Below are 21986 nucleotides of genomic sequence, written 5' to 3'. Positions count from 1 at the left end.
ACAGAGACAAAATGTAATAGTAGATAGCGTGTGTCGATTGTTCGCTGAGAGGGCTCTGGTGGGGGCTGACTTCTTTAATCTGCACCACCAGCCTATAAAGTAGGCACTATCATTATTCCCATTCGTCAGAAGAGAACACTGAGGGATAGAGAGAGGAAGTAATTTGACCAGAGTTAATTAGCTTGTAGCAGTGATACTGGAATTTGGACCAGGTAGTCCAACCTCAGGGGCCCGCTCTCTCCATCCTGGGCAAGGTGACCCCATGTCAGCAAAGGTCAAAATTTAAAGGCTGTGATGAGCTCCCCACACTTCTGCTCAGGGCGTTGCTGGGTCATGGTGAAGTCTGGCTTCAAACCAGCCCTTCTGATTGCTGAGATGACGTTCTGTTATTGTTTTCTCTTAACAGTGCCATATCGGACTGTGTGGGTTAAGTTCCTTTAGAAAGAGAAAGAAAAAGACTAAGCAGATGTTCTGGTCTGAATTATGTCCTCACCAAATTCACATGTTGAAGCCCTAAGCCCCAGAACCTCCAAAGATGACTGGATTTGGGGATAGGGCCTTGAAAGAGGTGATTAAGGTAAAAGGGGGCCATGGGGGGCCCTCATCCAATCTGATCAGTGCCCTTTCGTTCTTGTAAGAAGAGGACATAGGACATGCAGAGGGAGACAAAAGAGGTGTGTGTGCACAGAGTAAACGACCACAGAAACAGGGAGCAAGAGGAAGGTCACTTACAAGCAAGCCAAGGAGAGAGGCCTCAGAGGAATCCAATCCTGCCCACACCCTGACCTTGCACTTCCAGCCTCCAGTTTCTCTTGTTTAAGCCACCCAGTCTGGCATTTTGCTGTGGCAACCCAAGCAGACTGATAGAGCAGGGCAAAGCAGGGGCCAGCTACCCCCTTATTTCAGGGAGCTGAGAACGGCTTCCTGTGGGTCTAGCCAGACTACCCCCGTGCTTACAGCGGGAACTTCTGAAGAAGGAGGGACCTATGATCTCTGAGATGAAGGAGAACGTTTCCTTTCTAGACACTCACAGGCAGGCAGGCAGTGACTGTACCACGAGAGTCAGCGTGTGACTTGTCCCCAAAGGGAAGAAGTCATCCGCAGAGAATAAACTTCAGAAATGATTTCAGGGGCTCAGGGTCTGCTGCCAGAGGGCACTGAGGAGAGTGGACTCTTCCAGAATGGTTCTTAAAAGCCTCTCTGAGTGACCAGACCTCCCCCACCATAAACATGCCCCTTCCCTTTAAAGGTGTCCTTCGCTCTAATTGTGTCCATACTTCTTTGGTATTTTAAAAATCACCCCCGCCTGTGATGCTTAGAGGATCTCCTCTGTTATTCTCTTCAAAGGGGGAAGGAAGGAAGGGAGGGAACTGGTGTTTACTGAGTGCCAAGCACTTGACATCAAGAATGAGCACTCACTAAGGATTAGCCGTGATTGTTCGCCAACTGGAAACAGCACTTGACGCACAGAACTGGGAGAAAATGCAAAGCGTCTGTAGGTGTATCCTGTGACTTCTGGGGACAGGAAAATCTCGTATTTTCTAACGAGTGCTTTTCTAGGCGATTAACTTTTTAAAAGGAGTGTTAACCCTTTTTTTAATATAAAAATGGAAATTCTCCAGCTTCATGTTTCATTTTTATCTGGACTAAATTTTCATCAACAGACACTCTTCTAAGCACTCGAAGCGTTCACAAATCTAAAGACCGCTTATTTTGCTTTAATAAAACCTGGTCCGTTTCTAAACTACTTAATTCTTAAAAACACATCTTAAAAAAGCAATGTCCACATGCCTCTTTACTGAGCACCTTAAGATTTTAAAACACCAGGCTGCCGGTGGATGTGGGCGGGGTGAAATAAATTCACAAACCTGGAATATGCATCAATATTTTAAAAGGAAGTGCTGGAAAGAAGTTAGCTCATAAGGATAGTGACGAAGCTCCTTTCGTTTTATAAGTTAGATAACGACAAGTGCGTATGGTCCAAGTTATTGCTGTAGCAATGAAATCTGCGTCCACGAAGAAGGCACGAGTTCCTGGCACATTTCACTGTCTTATCTGCACTTTTTTTTTTCTGCACATTTAAATAAGGCATAGGAGTCATCCCGGGATTTCAGAAAAAGACTGTTCCATACGAACTGCGATGGTGACATTTTTCATGAATCTTAGAAACTTAAATAATGAATTTTTTATGAAATTATGGTACACTCATTAAAACAAAACAGTCATTCAATTCTTCTGGGGTGGAGCTCTCTGCATGGGCGTGGGACTAGCCAAGAAACAAAAGTGGCCAAGATGGACACGTGGTAAATTCCAACTACCTGTGTGTCCCCAGCATAAATGTAAGTGCTGGAAATGGACAGTAACCAAGAAACACCGAGTCTTTGATGTCATGAAGCTTACACAGCCCTGAATCTTCTGACAGTTACCTAGCAGGCGGTACGCAAATGGCCTTTTCCTTTTCCTCCCTTCTCTCCAGATGCCAAAGGTCAATATGATGTCTATAAACCACAAAGAACAAACAGCCCTCATTCTGCTGCTGAGAAAGCGATTCACTGCCAATCCTATTCCTCTGCATCTAAGAGATTTTTTCCTTTGGTTTATTGGTTTTTGTCTAACAAGAGTTCATCCTAGCCCCGGTTAGTGTGGCTCAATGGATTGAGTACCAGCCTGCAAGCTGAAAGGTTGCTGGTTCAATTCCTGGTCAGGGCACATGCCTGGGCTGGGGGCCAGGTCCCCACTGGGGGCATGGGAGAGGCAACCAATTGTTTCTCTCGCACACCAGTGTTTCTCTCCCTCTTTCCTTTCCTCCATTCCCCTCTTTCTAAAAATAAATAAATAAAATATTTAAAAAGCAAAAAATAGTTTGTCTTATAACATTTTCTTTTGAAATACACTGAAGCTATTTTATTTTATTTTTTAAAGATTTTATTTATTTATTGTGAGAGAGGGGAACAGAGACATAAAGAGAAGGAGAGAAACATCAATATGTGGTTGCCTCTCATGTGCCCCCTACTGGGGGCCTGGCCCATGACCCAGGCATGTGCCCTGACTGGGAATCGAACCAGCAACCCTTTGATTCACAAGCCAGTGCTCAACCCACTGAGCCACACCAGCTAGAGCTCACGGAAGCTATTTTAATGTTGCATGACAGTAATTCCTAAGTTAGTGAAAAGTTATTTTACCTGCGTATGACTTTAACATTATTAAAGTTTACAAAATAATACATAGCAGAGGAATATATATGTATCTCAACAGATGCAAAGGGAAAGCATATTGAGGTGCCAGTATATACAAAGTGCATAGAGTGTGTATAACAACAAGAAAGTGTTAAGTGTTACTAAGAATCTGGAGCAATGGGACATTCCTCTTTCTGGAAGGAATGTGCATGTTAAAATCACTTTGGAAAAGTGGTCATTTCTTATGAAATTAAACATATTTTACCATACAATCGAACAAGTGGGCATTTAAATATTCATCTAAATTTACACCAGAGAAAAGAAAACATGCCCACACAAAATCTGTATAGAAATACTATTTGTAATAGTTTCCAACTGAAAACACCTAGAAGGCCCATTAAATGTGAATTTACAGGAACTGTTGGAAATCCACACTACAGAACACTACTCAGCAACAAAATGTAATGAAGTATCAATGCATGCAACAATACAAATTTCAAAAAAATAGTTGAACAAAAGAAATCAGACTAAAAAAAGTACATATTGTATGAGTTCATTTACATAATATTTTAGAACCTGTAAAATTAATCCATAAGTGTATAGAAAGCCCATCAGGGGCATGGAAAAATTTGGGGAATGACATGTCCAAAAATAATAATAATAATACATAGCAGCCAAATGGTGGGTTTCATGTTTTGCTAGTAGGCAATCCTCTACTCATAGTCCATGGTTTCTTTTCATTGCACAATTAAGAGAATTGCCCCATCCTAAACAATAAAACATAGCTTTCTGTCTCAGCAGACCACGCCTGGCTTTAGCCATAAACCAAATGCTTCATCATCAGTACAATCTTGGCAAAGTAGGAGTAAGCAGATTCCAAGAAGTGCTTTGGTTTTTTTCTCTCTGACTCAGCACTGAGAATTATTGTAAACTTCTGTCAGATTCAATTCTACAATATTTTCCCAAATTAAGGTGCAATTTAGTTATAGCTTTTCTTACTAACCTTTTTTTATATGCTGTAATTTGTTTCACTAATGAAAAAGAACACCTTTAGTTTTGAAATCTACACGCAATATACATTGCTTGGTTAAATACCCCTGTCTAAGAAGTCTTAGGTATCTTTGCACCATTCATACTATACACATCCTGCAAAGTCAACTTCCTGAACCTAAATACTATGATTTTAAATAAATCTGATCATTGAAAGTGAAAACTCATGGAATGCCTTAACGTTTTGCCTGTGTCTAAGAACTTTTACTTAGTACATAATGCATTATTAACTTGAACTTTTGCTTAATTATATCATTGATTTCTCTCAGTTGTCAGAACTTGCAGATTTATAAAGTTTCTTTTGCTGTGATATAAGCCCACCAATCACAGCAAATTCTTTATTCCCATTGGGATGAACTTGCATGTTTTCATGGCAAAGTTCACTATGCCATGTCATTAAAGCTTTTGGCTAATTTCAGTATCATGTATATTTGTTTTTTAGAATGGGCATAGAATTTTGAATCACATTTATTGAAAAAAAATGGCTATTTCAATATTTACCCTTGTGATTATCATTAAATACAACCATTACATTTACCTTTTTATTTCATGGACTTATTCCCAAATAGAAAAATTTTATAGTCACTAATACTACTTTTACAAACATTATTGTAATTGTATTTTGTATTTTTGAAAAGACTCACATTCTAAGTATTGATGACAAAGAAAATTATTGACTTTGAAAGCCCTAGATATATTATCAATAAACTACTTTTGAGTGATCCAAAAATTTTTATCAGATTTTTAAAATTTACGCCCATATCCTACTTTCTTTATTTATACATTCACTCATTCATTCCTTCAATAAACATATACTGTGCAGCTAAGCACATGTGTCAACTGCTGGGCCTGCAGAGATGAATGAGATATGGAGCCTGTCCCCAAGATTTGCTTTATTGGTGTGGAAGTGGGAGGGTAGTAAACACAGGTATAGTTTATGAGCAAGGTGGCAAAAACATAGATCAATTTCACACACTCGGAATGGGAGAAAATGTATGAAGACCACAAACCTTTGGTTAGAAAAAGGTGAATTCCTTTCTCCTTTTTTCAGGAAGAGGATCTGAGAAAGGTATTGTTCCTTCTCTTGCATAGAAAACTAGAGCGGGTGATGTTGAGATGAGTCCCAGCTGGTACAGACATGGTGGCAGGAGCTTCCTGGGAAAAGCAAGGACACCAAAAAAGTTCAGTAAGACTGTTTGAGAAACACAGAGGAGGGTAAGGAAGCCCTCTAGAAAATCATGGCTGTGAAGAAGAAAAAAAGTTGACCCTATGGGTAGAAAATGAGGGCAAATCTGATAAAGTAAACTTGTAGGTAACACCTGAAGAAGAAAAACAGAAAGAAACTATCTAAATTAAGGAAACCCATGTTTGAAGAAGACAGTTAGCTAGATCAATACCCTGGGCAATATGGGGATTTGACCCCAAAACGAATGGGTTTTCAGTGCCATCGGGATGCAGACATATGGAAAAACTACTCCATCAAAGAACGGATGAGCAGTCATCACAGGTACCCTCAGTGTACAACACAACTGGATGAATCTAAATGACAACACAAGTACAGGTTGAAAGGCCTCCTGGGAGATGACAGGGGGACTTAGATAAGGCTGACATACAAACCCTGGTGGTATGTACCCAACGAATGCATGGCAGTGTCGCGCTGGTCTAGTGAGACTGGCTCCAGCACCCAAAGAACCTTCCAATAGAACTTCCTTTTCACCACCTCCTTGGCCTCTCCAACCACCCACATCCATTGGGTCAGGCCACACAAAGCAACAGAAAATTTGGAATTCTCCGCGACAGCAAACTCTGCCAAAGAAAGAGGCTCACATCGCTATTCCCCAGTTCTTGCCAATTTTACATAACTTGAATATTTACCTTGATTCAGATTCCCAGCCTGCCCTGATTTTAAATGTGTGTTTGCCATTTAGTCTACATCTCGACTTCCTAGATTCCTGGTCTTAAAACATTGAATATTATTTCTGGATGATCCAGGGCTTGGGGTCACATAACACCATTGGCTCTTTCAGAGTTATCAGAGTGTTGCCAAGAAAATCCTGGATCCCATGGCAACACGACCTGCTCAGAAGGCAAGTACACCTATTGAAAAAAGTGCAGGTGTTAAGAGAGGTGAGCCAGAGCGAGTGCAGACCAGGCTGGAGACATCAGTTTTTGTGACCAGAGCTGTTAGAAAACACCTAACTCAAGAGGAATGTGCTATGTCAAGGTGGCACTCCCAGAAATAATGCATCCTACCCTAAGACTTGGAGATGGTTTGCTGATGAGATTAAGTAAGGTGCCTCACTGTATAACATCAGGAAGTAACTAATTTGGTCCTAGAAATGTAATCCAAGGAAACCATTCAGTGTATTTGTACTTTCAACAGAGAGATAATGAAATGAAAGCTGAAAATAAAAGGATGTTTGTTCTCTTGGAAGCAATAAAAAGCAAAGAATAAGAAGTTAATAATATAGGACCAACACTGAAGAAGAAAGTGGGTCCTGATTAATGTAATATCCTGATCCACTGAACAACAAGATCCCATTAGCTGAGAGAAAACCATGAGGCTGCCGTAGCATTATTATTTTACTCAATGAATATCTACTATGTGCCAGAGTACTGTGAAGTGTTTCCAGTTAGTTAAGTGGGAAAATAAGGCAGAATCCTTACATTTGTGGAACTTACACTATTTTAGGGAAGACAGATATGTAAGCAAATAGTTTCAATACTGAGTTAAGTGCTTTGATTCAAAGTACCATGGAAACCCAGAGGAGGGAGTCTAATATTCCTAGAATGGTCAGGGAAAGCTTCTCAGAGGACAGTGACTCTAGAAAATAATAATTCATTCATCCAGCTAGCCAGCCTTCCATCCATCCATTCCTCACATATGTACTGAGTACCTCTGACTATTCTGGGTGCTGAGGATACAACATTGAACAAGGCCAACAAAACTGTACTTCAGTGAAATTTACATTCTGGTAGGTTATGGGTGGAGTTACCAGCAGATACACAGATGGGCTCCTTAAAACCATGTAATATTCACCTTCCGGCCTCATTCCTCTCCCACATATATTTTCCTACTGGGACAGGGTGTCCTGGCTGCTCACACTGGAGCGTTTTGATCTTTGTGGTAAGTATAGCTCTCACCATGAGACTGTTATTGGAGAAACTCCCAGAGAACCTCAGTTCTTCTTGCTGACGTAGTAAAGAATTACAGACCAGAAAGCCCATTAATGTGCAAACAGAGTGTGTTAGCGCTAAGTTCTAACGGGAAAACAAAAGCAAGGGTGGCAAGAGCAGGGTGACCAGATGCCAGATAACCAAAAGGGGGGTAGACAGGGGACCCCCCAAGCCAGACGCCAGCTGGACAGGATCCCTGCCCAACCCCCCACAGTGTAGCGAAAGAACCAAGAGAGCCCTTTGTTCTGAGAACTTACATGGTGTGTAGGATGGGGGTGAGGGAGTTACATATTGATTGACAGGTAAAGACAGTGCCAGCTTTCCTGGGAAGACTTGACTACCCAAACGTAGGTATTTCTGGGGGTCTGTCAGCCTGAATCTTTATCTTGCTCCAGGCTCCATTTGTTCATTTTGTACGTGTGACAGGAGGCAGGCAATTAACCACAGTTGTTTTATGGGCTTTTCTTCGGTCATTGTGAACCTCCCCTTCCCTCGCCCCTCTGCTAGGGCTTAGGATGAATACACAGTCTCAAGGTTTTCCTTTCCCAGCCAGTGGAGATGATACACACAGAGTTTCAAAGGTTACCCACTTCCTTTACTACCACAGTGTTGCTTGTTGTTTGGAATACCTGGCAGCCTGACTGAACCAGGCTCAGCACTGCTGGGTCCATGAGTGAGACATGCCTTCCTTTGCTTCTAGCCTCCTGTATTCAGTTCTTTTTTTAGAATGTCTTGGTCTTTGTTTCCCTCTGGCCGCTCATTCCTAGCTGCTATGTAACCAAACTAAGATGCCAACTGATTGCTTACCATCACAATGGAATAAGCCCCAAAGGGAATGATCAGATAAAATCAAGTTTCTGAAACTGCAGCACTGAGAATCGATTTCACAGAGAAATAAACGTGAGAAATGAGATCGTCTAGATTGACATGAAAAATCCTTACCTTACTTTCCCAAAGGAGATCTTTCCTGCCAATGGGAAAAATGAGTTCTCTTCCCCAGGAAAAGGTTGGTGGAAAATCATCAAGAGTTTCTCTGTGAATCCCAGGAAGAACTCCAATGCCCAGCAGCTAACAGAAGTGGTTCAAGGGACACAGCCCATTTCTCAGTCTCCCAAAACAATGGGGCCCCTTCAGTGGTGCCTGCAGCAAGTGTCACACTGATTCACAGTGTAGAGAGCTGCCAGACCTCAGAGACAGCCAGACACTCTGCAGTCCCCACTTCCTGAAAGAACACTCAATGCCTTCTCTCCAAGGAGGAAGTGAAGGACCCCAGGGCTCTGCACCTCCCCTCTGCACACAGCAGTCCCTGTGCAAAGAAGAAACACATGACCTATGCGTCCTTCTAGGGTTGGGGCCCACTTCATGGCATTTCTCTTGAAGGTGACAAGGGAAAATGTTTCTAGAGAAAGCAAACAAGTCCCCCCCAACCTCCCCCACACAACCGACATAAGAGAAAAAGTCAAGCCACAGTGGTTTTAAGCCAGAATAGCCTTCAAAGATCTCAGGCTACTCCTAAGAAATGACCACAATTTCCCAACAGAAGCAAGAGAAAGGAAGTTAGAAGCTTCTGCAAGGCACAGTGGGATCATTTTGAAAACTCAGAGTTCCTGTTTTAAATCCCTCAACCTACTCATTGTGTTATATACCAGCTTTTCCTCATCTTTATATCCTTCATTCCTTTATATCAAACAATTCTGTGTCAAGTCTCCTAAATATTAGGGATCATACTTATTTCCTTAGGATACATTTCTGATGTAAAATTTCTGAGTCATATTATGTACTATTTAAAAGGTTTTTCATTCATATTGCCAAAACCTCTCCCCAAAGATTGTTTCGACTATATTCCTACCAACAGAGCACAAGAATGTGCCCCAAAACTTCCACCCTCCTCCTCCCAGCCCAGAACCCTCAACACATGTGAAGTTTCAACACAAAATCTCTGGGATAAATGTTCCCCATGACTGTTTAATTCACATTTTAAAAAACCATATAGAGGCGGGGGGCGGGCAGGGTTGGGAATATAAGACAGAAAGCTGTACTTGAACAAGCATTAAATAAAAAAATAAAATAAAATAAAATAAAAATTAAAAAGCACAAAAAAATAAAATAAAATAAAAAACCATATAGAGTGCTTGTAGTGTTTAGTTTTTCATATATTTATTCACTTACTATGTTGTTCCTTTTCTGAATTTCCAGACATGTTTCCCCTTTTAAATCGAAGTACTTGCTTATATTTATATTTTAAAAGTAAAATACAGACTTAATTATTTTTTAATTAAAGAAAAATGTTTTTTTAAAAGAGTTACTATGTGACCTAGCCATTTCACTCTAAGATATGTGCCCAAGAGAAGTGAAAACATACATTCACACAAAAACTGGTACAGAAATGTTCACAGTAGCATGATGCATAATAGTCAAAAAGTGAAAACGAGCCCTGGCTGGTGTAGCTCAGTGGATTGAGTGCGGGCCTGTGAACCAGAGGACTGCGGTTCAATTCCCAGTCAGGGCACATGCCTGGGTTGCAGGCCAGTTCCCGGCAGGGGCCAGTTCCCAGCAGGGGATGCACAAGAAGCAACCATACATTGATGTTTCTCCTCCTCTCTCCTTCCCTTCCCCTCTAAAGATAAATGAATAAAATATTTTTTAAAAAGTGAAAACAACCCATGTCCACGAACTGATGATGAATAAACAAAATGGGGTATATTCATACAACGGAGTATTATTCAGCCATAAAAAGGAATGATACCTCCTACAACATGCGTGAGTCTTGGAAACACTATGCTGAACGAGAGAAGCCAGAAACAAAAGTCACATATTATATGATTCCATTTACACAAAGTGTCCAGATCGGTGATAAATCTACAGTGGCTGCCAGGATCTAGAGGAGAAGAGAATGGGGTGTGGCTGTGAAACCGCTATGAGGCTTCTCTTTTGGGTGATGAAAATGTTCTGGAATTGGGTATTGATGGTAGTCACAAATGTGGGCATTTACTAAAAACAATTGAATTGTACACCTTAAAAAGGTAAATTTGTGATATGTGAATTGTATCTCCATCTTACTTTAAAGAAGCAGATTGGGAAAAGAAAAAAAACTTCTTGGAGACAACTGCACTTGAACAACAATTTTTTAAAAGTTAAAAGAAGGACTTCCGCCAAGATGGAGGCATAGGTGGAAACACTGTGCCTTCTCCCACAACCAAGTTTGACTACAACAAAAGTTTTGGAGAACTAGGACACACCCAAAGACCAGAACACGGAATTATATGGAAGTCCGACAGCTACGAACCGTTCAACGGGACAGTAAGAGAGGCGGAACCAGCAACGGAGCTGGGTCCGGCAGGACAGATCCCCCAACCTAGGTGCTAGATGCACGGGCAGCCCAAAGCCAGTCGGGGTGTGGGGCAGAATGTGTGACCAAGGTCGCACGTTCGCACACAGTGAGACGGACCACGCAGGCCCCAGGGGACGAACCCAGTGGTGGAGGGCCGACAGTGGTGGCACACTCAAGTGCAGTGGAACGAAAAATGCGTGGGCCGGGTGACAGTGGTGGCTGCGGTGCCGGTGGGGGTCGCGGCAGCGGGGGGGGGGGGCGGGCGGAGGGAAGCCATTGTCCCTCTTTGACCCCGCCCCCACATACAACGTCACAACCCAGCGACTGAGTTGCCCTGCTCTGGTGAACACCTAGGGCTTCCATCCTGCTACTTAACAGGCACAAACAGCCCAAAAGATGGTGCGAGAGGAACTCAAAGTCCCAGAGCCAATAACCCTAAGCGACCGGGAAATTGCCAGCCTCTCAGAAGCCCAATTTAAGACACTATTTATCAGGATGCTCACAGAACTGGTAGACTACAGTCATAAATTAGAGGAACATATGAAGGCTAAACTAATTGAAATGAAGGGAGATGTCCAGGAAACCAATAGTGATGGAAAGGAAACTGGGACTCAAATCAATGGAATGGACCAGAAGGAAGAACAAAACATCCCACCAGAAAGGAATGAAGAAATGAGAATTCAAAAAAATGAGGAGAGGCTTAGGAACCTCCAGGACATCTTTAAACGTTCCAACATCCGGATTATAGGGGTACCAGAAGGGGGAAAGAAACAGCCACGAGTGGAAAACTTATTTGAACAAATAATAAAGGAGAACTTCCCCAGTCTGGCAAAGGAAATAGACTTCCAGGAAATCCAGGAAGCTCAGAGAGTCCCAAAGAAGTTGGACCCAAGAAGGAACACACCAAGGCACATCATAATTACATTAGCCAAGACCAAAATGAAGGAGAGAATCCTAGAAGCAGCAAGGGATAAGGGGACAGTCACCTACAAAGGAGTACCCATCAGACTGTCAGCGGATTTCTCAAAAGAGACCTTACAGGCAAGAAGGGGCTGGAAAGAAGTATTCCAAGTCATGAAATCCAAAGACCTACAGCCAAGATTGCTTTATCCAGCAAAGCTTTCATTTAGAATGGAAGAACAGATAAAGTGCTTCTCAGATAAGGTCAAGTTCAAGGAGTTCATCATCACCAAGCCCTTATTATATGAAATGCTAAAGGGACTTATATAAGGAAAAGATGATGAATAATATGAACAGTGAAAGGACAGCAAACTCACAGTTATTAACAACCACACCTAAAACAAAAGCAAACCAAGAGAACAGCTAGATCAGGAGTGGAACCATAGAAATGAAGAACACATGGAGGGTTAGAAACAGGGGGGTGGGAGGAGGAGAATGGGGGAGGAGGCACAGAAAATAGCATAGATGGTAGGTAGATAATAGATAGGGGGGAGGGCGAGAATAGTGGGGGAAATATAGAATCTAAAGAACTTGAGACACGTGGTTATAAACTAAGGGGGGGAGAATGGTGGGGGAGGGAGTGTGCAGGTGGAGGGGAATGAAGGGGGGGAATAGAACAACTGTAATGGTATAATCAATAAAATATATTTTTTAAAAAAAAGTTAAAAGAGAAATCTTCTGCTCTTTAATGACATTACATTAAGAAAATGGAAAGAAAAGCCAGAGACTGGGACAAAACAGATCTGATCAAAGAAAGGCAACCGCAATGTCAAAGAACTCTCAAAACACAATAAGAAAACACACCATCCAACATAAAAAAAAATCATAGAAGATTTGAACACTTTACCAAAAAAGAGAGAAGGAAGTCCAATAAGCACATGAAAAGATGCTCAATACCATTAGTCATTAGGAAAACAAGCATTAAACTACCACGAGCAACCCCTATGCACCTGTCAGAATGTCTCAAATGGCAGGGGGAACGGCGATACCAGGTGCTAGCAAATATTTACGCAAGTCACCTGGCATTGCACATGCATTACTGGCAGCAATGTGATATGGTATTATCAGTTTGGAACATCAGTTTGGCATTTTCTTTAAAAGTTTGTACAGTGACCACATGACCCTGCCATTTCACCTTCAGGTATTTACCCAAGAGCAATGAAAATATATATTCACACAAAAGCCTGCATGCAAATGATCATAGCAGCATTATGCATAATAGTCAAAAAGTGGAAACCATCCTAATGTTTGGTGAATGGAGAAACAAATCTTGGTGCATTCATACCAAGAATACTATTCCGCAATAAAAAGGAACAGTTAACATGATAGTAATACTGACTGATAGGCACAATATGGGTAAATCTCAAAAGCATTATTCCAAGTGAAGGAAACTAGGCACAAAAAGATACCAAGTGAGTAATTCCATTTGTATGACATTCTGGAAAAGCCCAAACTGTAGAGACAGAAATCAGGTTGGTAGGGGAAGGAAAGACACAAAGGGGTGGAAGGGAACTTTTTTATTTTGATGAAATTGTTCTATATCTTGGTTGTGGTGGTGAGTGTACAACTATGAACATTTGTTAAAACTCAGAACTATAGGCTTCAAAGGGTAATTTTTTACAAGATGTAAATTATGTCTCAACAGATCCAACACTTTAAAAAATCAACTACTCTATTTATTAAATTTATAGGGGTGACGTTGGTCAACAAAATTATACAGGTTTCAGGTATACAATTCCACAATACATCATCTGTATACTGTGCATTCACCACCCCGAGTCAAGTCTCCTTCCATTGCCTTTTCTTCTCCCTTTACCTTTTTCTACCATCCCTCAGCCCCCTTCCCTCTGGCAATTACCACACTAAAAATCAACTATATTATTATTGAAGCTTATTTTTGTAATTTTGGAAGATTTCCACAAAACGGAAGGAAAGCCAGGAACATTTACTTCCTCCAAACTTACATTCACCATTTCCTAAAACACAATTAAATACCTATAAACATTCACACATCACCAGGTTGGCAAAAATTTTTAGCAACAGACTCTTTCCTTGTTGAGAAAGAAATTGGCTTTGCTAACGTTGCTTTTCCCTGTGCCTGCAGCGGAGTCACGTTTGGGTTAATGCTGGCAGCCTGGCTGTGCGGGTAGAAAGGATGTTTTAAGTGCTTCACTTCTCAGAGGAAGTTGCCATGAGCAGTAGTGGAGAAAACCAGGAGAGATCAAATTAGAGCTAATAGGCTCCCCTGAGAGGTGTGGGTGGGATCTATGCTCTTCCCACACTCCTTCTGATCGCTTTCCATTTCTCCCACTTGCATGCCTTGCTCCCGGCAGGCAGCATCTGCTTCTCTGTGTTGGAAGACCACCCTCAGGCTGCCAAAACTTGTACCTGGTAAACCAGGATGACCCTGGGAAGATTTCACTCCCCTGGGGGACAGTCCCTAACTGGTGACTGGCAGATGAAGGACAGCTCCTTTGCACCTGTTGAAGGCAACACCAACGTCTATTATACACCAGTGCTTTCCACACTTGTGTGCTCATAGGAATTGGCTAAAGATTGAGTTCAAATGCATATTTGCTGCAGGAAGTCTCAGAGTCTCCAGCTGTAATAATAAGCTCCCAGGTGTGGCCCAGGCTGCCATTCATATATCCCACCTTAAGCAGCAGAGGTCTCTTTTCAAAGCTCCTTGAGGGATCTAGCCAAAGACGGCAACCAGAAGGCGTCAACACTGTGGTCTAGTAGAGCAAGAGTCAATACCCCAGGGACCAAATGTGGCTAGGATAAAATGGAGAAGATGGGGTTCCAGAGGCAGGCTGTAGAAGTTCCAGAAGCACCCCAGATTTAGCAATGATTCAGGTGAAGACGTATTTGTGGGCTGAAAAGCCTAAGAAACCCCCGTCCCACCAATCCAGAGAGGCAATGATCTGAAACCTGTCTTTGAGCTGTGGGGAAGGGGCAGTGAGGGGAAGTCTGGGGCCCTGAGCCCACAATGAGGTTGTGAAGGCTGCTGTGTGCTTCGCAGCAGGAGAACCAAGGTGGATTTTACACCATTTCAAAAATAGAGAAAGAATTCGGGTGGCAACTGACAGCGGGTGATTGTGGGCAGGAAGACCGGTGTGTCTTCAGGCTCTGTCAGGAGATCATTTCGTTAGACCACGTCACAGAGCCCATAGGGCCACCCATCAATCCATTCCACATGACAGCTCCAGGGAGCAATCACCTGATAAAGTGTCCAGATTATAGAAATGGAAAGTGCTCTCTCGCCTGTGCTTCCATGATGCTCTTTAAACTACTGCTCAGCACTTACTCCTGCCCGTCATTGTCATTCACCAAACAGTCGCAGAGTACCAATATGTGTCAGGCAATATTTTAGGCACTAGGGGTCCAAAAATAACCACATAGAAAAGTCTTCACGGAATTTACAAGTGGGAAAGATAAATGATAAATACACCGACAAATACGTAAGAAATATATCAAATAACTGTTATGTAGAGAACTAAAAGGGTGGAAGTCATAACAAGGGACTAGGTAACAGAATGAACAGTGAAGGGGCATTCCTTAGTCCTGCTATAACAAAATACTAGGTAGCTTATAAACACTGAAAATTTACCTGGCTGGTGTAGCTCAGTGGATTGAGCATGGGCTGCAAACCAAAGGGTTGCTGGTTTGATTCCAAGGCAAGACACATCCCTGGATTGCAGGCCAGGTCCCCAGTGGGGGCCACATGAGAGGCAACCACACAGTGATGTTTCTCTCCTTGTCTTTCTCCCTTCCTTCCCCTTTCTATCTAAAAATTATTTCTCAGATTCAAGGCTCTGGCAGACTTGGTATCTAGTAAGGACTTCCTGAGTCGTAAATGGTCATCTCTTTGTAATCTGACATGGCAGGAGGGGACAAGGGAGCTCTCTAAAGTCTCCTTTATAAGACACTAATACCATTAACGAGGACTCTGCCCTCAGCACCTCAATACCAGCACAGGAGAATCACTTTCAGCACATGAATCTGAAGCAGGGAAGGAGTGAGGAGGAGGTGGGAGGAAGAGGTGGAAAGGGAGGACACAAACCTCCAGCCTGTAACACAGGACCCCTCTGAGGGGACATTTAAGCTGAAAACTTACTACCTTCCACCATGCAAGGAGGAGGAGGAGGAAGAGCATATCTGGTTAAGACAAGCAGTGCAAAATCCCGAAGGCATCAAAATACTTGGCTACTTGAAAGAGCTGAAAGGCCAGTGTGGTCGCACCAGAGTGGACAAGGAAAATTGTTTGAAAAAAGGAGGAACCAGACCATGTAGGACTTTATAAGCAAGAGTAAGGAGTTTAGTTATAACTTAATTTGGTTTGATTTTTTTTTCCCAATATGGTAACCAGCATTTAACACGAGTCCTAAAAATCCTAACTTCCTCGTGCTCACACCCATGTATCAGCCCCTCCCGCACTGATCTGGGGCTGCCTTGCATGAACTTGCAGAAGTGGTGGTTGGTGCATTGCTTTTGAGAGTAGTTTATAAAGACCTCGCAGTCTTTGTCTTTGTAATTGCTTTGGGGAAGATTGCCACATATTGTAAGGACACTCGAGCAGTCTCATGGAGAGGTCCATGTGGAGAGAAACAAACTTGACATCAGAAACTCACCAGCCACATGAGTGGTCTTCCAGCCTTAGGAAAGCCTTCAGGAAGAATGCAGCCCCAGGCAACATCCGGCTGACAGGCTGAGCTAGACCTATCCAACCAGGCCCCTCTAAAAATATACAATTTTTCATGAGCTGCTTGAAAGTAAGTTGCAGGGCACTTTATCCCTAAATACTTCAGCTTGCTTCTCCCAAGACTACATAACCACAGTACCATTACTGATTCTAAAAAAATTCATAATAATTCTATAATATCATCTAGTAGCCAGCCCATATTCATATTTCCCAGCTGTCCGACAATTATCTCTCTGAGACTTTGGATTTATGTTCACTGTGATACTAATGCATGAGTAGGGTATAAGCAAGAAACTGGGACGGTCTGATTTTCACCTTTAAAAATTCACTCTGACTTCTGCAGGAAGAGTGGATTAAGAGGCTTAGTTTCCGGGCTGCTATAACAAATTATCACAAGCACAGTGGTTTAGAACAGCAGAAACTGACTCTCTCATGGTTCTGGAGGACAGAAGGACAGCAGCATCACTGGACCAAAATGCAGGTGCTGCCTCTTACAGATCCTGGTGGCTGCAGGCAGTCCTTGGCTCGGGGCTGCATCACTACAAACTCTGCCTCCATCATCCCATTGCCTTCTCTTCCCTGTGAGTCAAAGTTCCCCCTGTCTCTCTCTTACAAAGACACTTGTGATTGCATTCAGGGCCCACCCTGACAATTCAAGATCATCTCTCCTCTCCAGATCCTAATCACAACTGTAAATAAGGTAATATTTACAGGCTCCAAAGAAAAGGACTTGATATCTTGGGGGGGGGGGCAGTATTCAGCTCACTCCATGTGTCTGGAGTGGAACGGACACCATTGGTAGCTGCTGTCTATGTCCAGGTGAGAGATGTCTACGCCTTGGACAAGGATGGTGGTAGGAGAGAAAGGGAGCAGTGGACAGACGCAGGGTAAATTTTTGAGCTTCAATTGGTAATAGATTTGATGGAGGAGGTGGGGGAGTGAAAAAAACCAAGAACCCCCTAGGGCCTGTCTGATACCTAGCTAATCCGCACTAGCTGAACATCACCTCCTTGACATCCCCAAGATTTTCATTCTCTCATCTCTGAAACCCAGCTCAGGGCTTTTCTTCTATTAGGTCTACTCAATTGTTTACCTGCATTTTAAAAAGATATGGTATCCAAAGCATCAATCACCATATCTTGCCATGTGTAATGGGTACTTTGTTGCTTAAATTTTTGAGAAAAAAATAAAGATGTACATTATATATGGGTAGTGCCTGAATTACCTTGTATCTGTTCTTATGTTTTGTAATTATTTGTCACATAAAATTTGTATACCAGCCCTGGCTGGTGTAGCTCAGTGGATTGAGCATGGGTCTGCGAACCACACGATCTCGGTTCGATTCCCAGTCGGGGCACATGCCTGGGTTGCAGGCCAGTTCCCGGCAGGGGACACACCAGAGGCAACCATACATTGATATTTCTCTCTCTCTCCTTCCTTTCCCCTCTAAAAATAAATAAATAAAATCTTTTTTTAAAAAAAGACTTACATATTCTTAAAAAAATTTTTATACCATATTATGTTCAAAAATAAATGCTAAAATTCCTTTATAATACAAAAAACAAGTATCTAAATAAATAAATAATTGAATTAAAGCTCTATTTGATGTGGCTCAGTGAATTGAGTGCTGGCCTGAGAACCAAAGAGTCACCAGTTCAATTCCCAGTCAGGACACATACCTGGGTTGAGGGCCAGATCCCCAGTAGGGGGCATGTGAGAGGCAACCATACATCAATGTTTCTCTCCCTCTCTTTCTCCTTCCCTTTCCCTCTAGAAATAAATCAATTAATTAGTTAATAGATTTAAATTGAATTAAAAATTTAAAACAAAAGATTTTTTTCCCGAAAGGGAAAAAATGTGGGCCAAAAACGTGGGTGTGTGTTATACATGGCAAAATATGGTGGACTCTTTGCCGAAGCGTTGTGATGTTCAGAGGTTTCAGGAAAGCTTTGGGTTGTTCTGTTGAGCACCAGTAACTCAGTCTGAACCTTGTAGCAGAAAGTTGTTCTCAAATCAGAGTTCCAGTCTTGCCTTCCCTCCATCCGACCTAAGATTACCACAGAGAATCCAGAGAAGTCTCTGAAGAGATATTTTACCTACAAGGAAAAGAAATTTGTTGTTTTTTTCTTTTAAATGATTTTCAGTACTGTTATCACAGTTCGATTCATCTGGTCTTACTAATTATTTTAAGAACAGCAGCTAACAGGCTATGAAAAGCATTGATAACACATCAGTTCCTGATGACTTGATNTGTGAGAGGCAACCATACATCAATGTTTCTCTCCCTCTCTTTCTCCTTCCCTTTCCCTCTAGAAATAAATCAATTAATTAGTTAATAGATTTAAATTGAATTAAAAATTTAAAACAAAAGATTTTTTTCCCGAAAGGGAAAAAATGTGGGCCAAAAACGTGGGTGTGCGTTATACATGGCAAAATATGGTGGACTCTTTGCCGAAGCGTTGTGATGTTCAGAGATTTCAGGAAAGCTTTGGGTTGTTCTGTTGAGCACCAGTAACTCAGTCTGAACCTTGTAGCAGAAAGTTGTTCTCAAATCAGAGTTCCAGTCTTGCCTTCCCTCCATCCGACCTAAGATTACCACAGAGAATCCAAAGAAGTCTCTGAAGAGATATTTTATCTACAAGGAAAAGAAATTTGTTGTTTTTTTCTTTTAAATGATTTTCAGTACTGTTATCATGGTTCGATTCATCTGGTCTTACTAATTATTTTAAGAACAGCAGCTAAAAGGCTATGAAAAGCATTGATAACACATCAGTTCCTGATGACTTGATCTTTAGTGTAAATGTCACTAAGGACCCTCATCCATTTATGTACTTTAAACAAACAAGTCTAAGACAAAAAGAAATGAATCTTCTCTGAAGCCAGTAAAACAGTGCTCAGCCATAGCTATATGCTGTGCAAGCACAAACATCAAACACATTTACTCACTTCATCTTTAAAGACTGATAATTATTAGAAGTGTATCTTGGGCCAACTAATATTCTTTGCCTTCCTTGGCTCTTATTAAAGTAATCCTTAAGGAAGAAACGAGTGTGTATTTCCACTTATTTACTCATTTTGAGTATGGATACCAAAGAGATGTGCTACATTCAGAATAAATCCCTCTCTCCCAAATTCTCCCTAGCTGAGAAATCTGATTGTCTGTCACTCATTGCCAGAACCAATAAGAGACAAGGAATGAACTTATGGGCACTTCATTCAGATAGCTGGGGATCTGAGAAGATGGTGGATTATGTACCTTCAAAACCACCTTAACATCTCATTTCAAGCCAACCTTTTTATCAGGAGAAGAAAGGGTAGGTAAGGGGTTTGAAAAACAGGTTAATTATATAAAAGTTGCAGTCCAGCTGCAAATTTCCTAATACTTGTTTATTTGTCGATCAATAGTTCTTTATTTGCATCCCGGGCTGCGTTCCCTCCCAGGAACCCGGTGGCTCAGATACCATCTCCCTGCCTCCAGACCCCCTGGGGCACAAAGGTAGCTCCTGGAGTAGTCATGCATTCCAGTTCCTGGAATAACAGCTTTCCACAGTCATTAATTGCTTAAGCCTGTCAACTACAGCAAAGGCTAAAATCTTTAACTCTTGAGTTCTCCTATCACCCTTATGAATGTCAGCTGGAATGGACGGAACACTTGGCAAAGTGGGGTCTGCAGTTGTTAACAAAAAAACCCGATCCCCACCTCAAGCCTACTAAACCAGAGTCTTCCAGGATGGGGCCCAGAAAGCTCTTTCAACAAATACCTGCAGTGTTTTTAGTGCAAATAAAGTTTGGGTGCATTTGTAACATAAGAAAATGCCTTTTCAACCCTAGGATAAAACTAATAGATACTGGGCCTAACAGACGCCTGGTGACATCTTCTACCTGCGCCCAGACCATCTGAGTTCCTGCAAGGACTAGCACAGGGCTGCAGGGGGAGGTGCACCCCTGGAGCAAAACCAAATAAACAGCAGACTAGCTGACACAGCAAGTTCATGGTCACATGCCAACCCACAGCGAGTTCCCAACAGCGCAGGGATGAAAACCGTGCATAGGCCATGTGACCATTCATAACGTGGGTATACACATACTATATACACATATACATATAAATTTGCCTATTACCTTCCTAAAATGCTGCAAATTTTATTTCTCTGTGGCAAGTTCTCCCTTTAATTTTGATACAGACTTGACTTATATTAACTTGCAAAGCAGCTTAGTCATATGCAAAGGGTGAATGAGATACTTATCAGTAAATAATCCATGTTTTATCCCACGGGCTCTTACCTCTCTCTCCTAAACAGCTTGCCAAGCACACAGACTGCTGGTACTGGTGAGAATGATTGAAATGTGATTCTTGTGTTTATGTATTTCACATGGTGGTTGTTTTTATTGTTCCCAAAACAACTACTCAAAAACTCTGAGAACCAAGAGAAGGGTTGTTAGACCAAGGAAAAGAGAGAGAGGGGAGGAAAGGCAGGCATGCCACTCAGAGCACTGCATTGGAAACTAAGCAAAGATTGCATGGGGCATGCTATCCAGCGTTCCCAGAGCCAGAAGGCCTTCTGGGAGCAGGTAACACAATTTCCTGAAGAAGCCTAGTGAGGAAGAGATGAAGAATAAATCCTCTCACCTTCCTGGAAACTTTCTAAAAGATCTTCCAGATAATCTCTAACCTCAGCCAACCCTGGTAGAACATCAGAAAAACAAAGCTGTAAGCACTATGCAATAGAGAAAATGATTGTGCAAAGCCATGAATTTAGCACCAAAGCACAGTGGAACCAAATGGCACCGCCATAAATGTCCAAAACCAAATCAAGCCTCAGTGCGCCAGACAGTTCATTCATACCATTGGTATTCATGGAGGGCCAGGAAGCAAAAGAGAAGAAAGGGCTAAGGAGTAGGAAATGGAGAAACCCTCCTTTCAAAGCTCCTCCCTCACAGGTCCTATTTGGGATGCAGCATGATTCCCGAAGAAGCAGGGAATAGAACTCTGGGACAACACCTGTGGTCGGCTGCATTTTCCAAAGATGGCCACAACAATTTCTCCCACCCCACCTGCTCTTCTACAGGGTCACTTTGCCACTCCTGCCATTGAAAGGTAGACTGCAAGTCCCCCCGAATCCTTGTGGGCCTGTGGCTGCTTCCATCAATAGAGGACACTTCCATGGTGTTCTGGAGCACTTGAATTTGGGACTCTGAGCTGCCAGCGAATCCAATTAAGCAGCTGAGTCTGCCATGCGCAGAGGCCACATGGAGGTGCCGGGCTGATGCTGCCCAGCTGCCGGGCAGCATCAGTGGTCGGCCAGGAGGCTGACACCTGACTGTGTGTACGTGAGGAGCCTCAAACCAGAACTGCCCAGCTGAGCCCTTCCTGAGTTCCTGACCCATGACATCACGAGAAAATTAAATGATTGTGTTAAGCCAATCAGTTTGGGGGTGAGTTGTTACTCAGCGATAGCAAAAGGAACAGTATGTGAATGGAACCCTAAAATTATAAAATCTCAGACACTTTTCTTCCCTTGCATAATTATTTCTCTTTTATGGTTTCTGCATTCTCTCTGTGTGTGGGTCACAGCCATACTGTGGCCAT

The 21986-nt window shown here is 42.3% G+C and overlaps 1 protein-coding gene across 2 annotated transcripts in view; it reads right to left on the bottom strand.

Annotated features, from left to right (window-relative positions):
* LOC118975393 (probable G-protein coupled receptor 148) overlaps positions 1-21576 on the bottom strand; it is a 28196-nt gene extending 6620 nt beyond the window's left edge. The window contains exons 1-2 of one of the 2 annotated variants that reach the window (XM_037029313.1): positions 21399-21576; positions 5237-5381 (exon numbers count right to left, since the gene is read on the bottom strand). In XM_037029313.1, the coding sequence (XP_036885208.1) occupies positions 5237-5316 (80 nt within the window). In that variant the 5' untranslated portion in view covers positions 5317-5381; positions 21399-21576. Of the gene's footprint in view, positions 1-5236; positions 5382-8345; positions 8600-21398 lie in introns of those variants that run through there. The other variant, XM_037029312.1, reaches the window with a different exon arrangement.
* Between the last annotated feature and the right edge of the window lie 410 nt (positions 21577-21986).

This window comes from Sturnira hondurensis, unplaced genomic scaffold (genome assembly GCF_014824575.4).
Source record: "Sturnira hondurensis isolate 20B ecotype Veracruz unplaced genomic scaffold, ASM1482457v3 Scaffold0020237, whole genome shotgun sequence".
In the NCBI taxonomy this organism is placed as follows: Eukaryota; Metazoa; Chordata; class Mammalia; order Chiroptera; family Phyllostomidae; genus Sturnira; species Sturnira hondurensis.
Note: the sequence above shows the minus strand (reverse complement) of the source record. Positions and strands in the feature narration are given on the sequence as shown.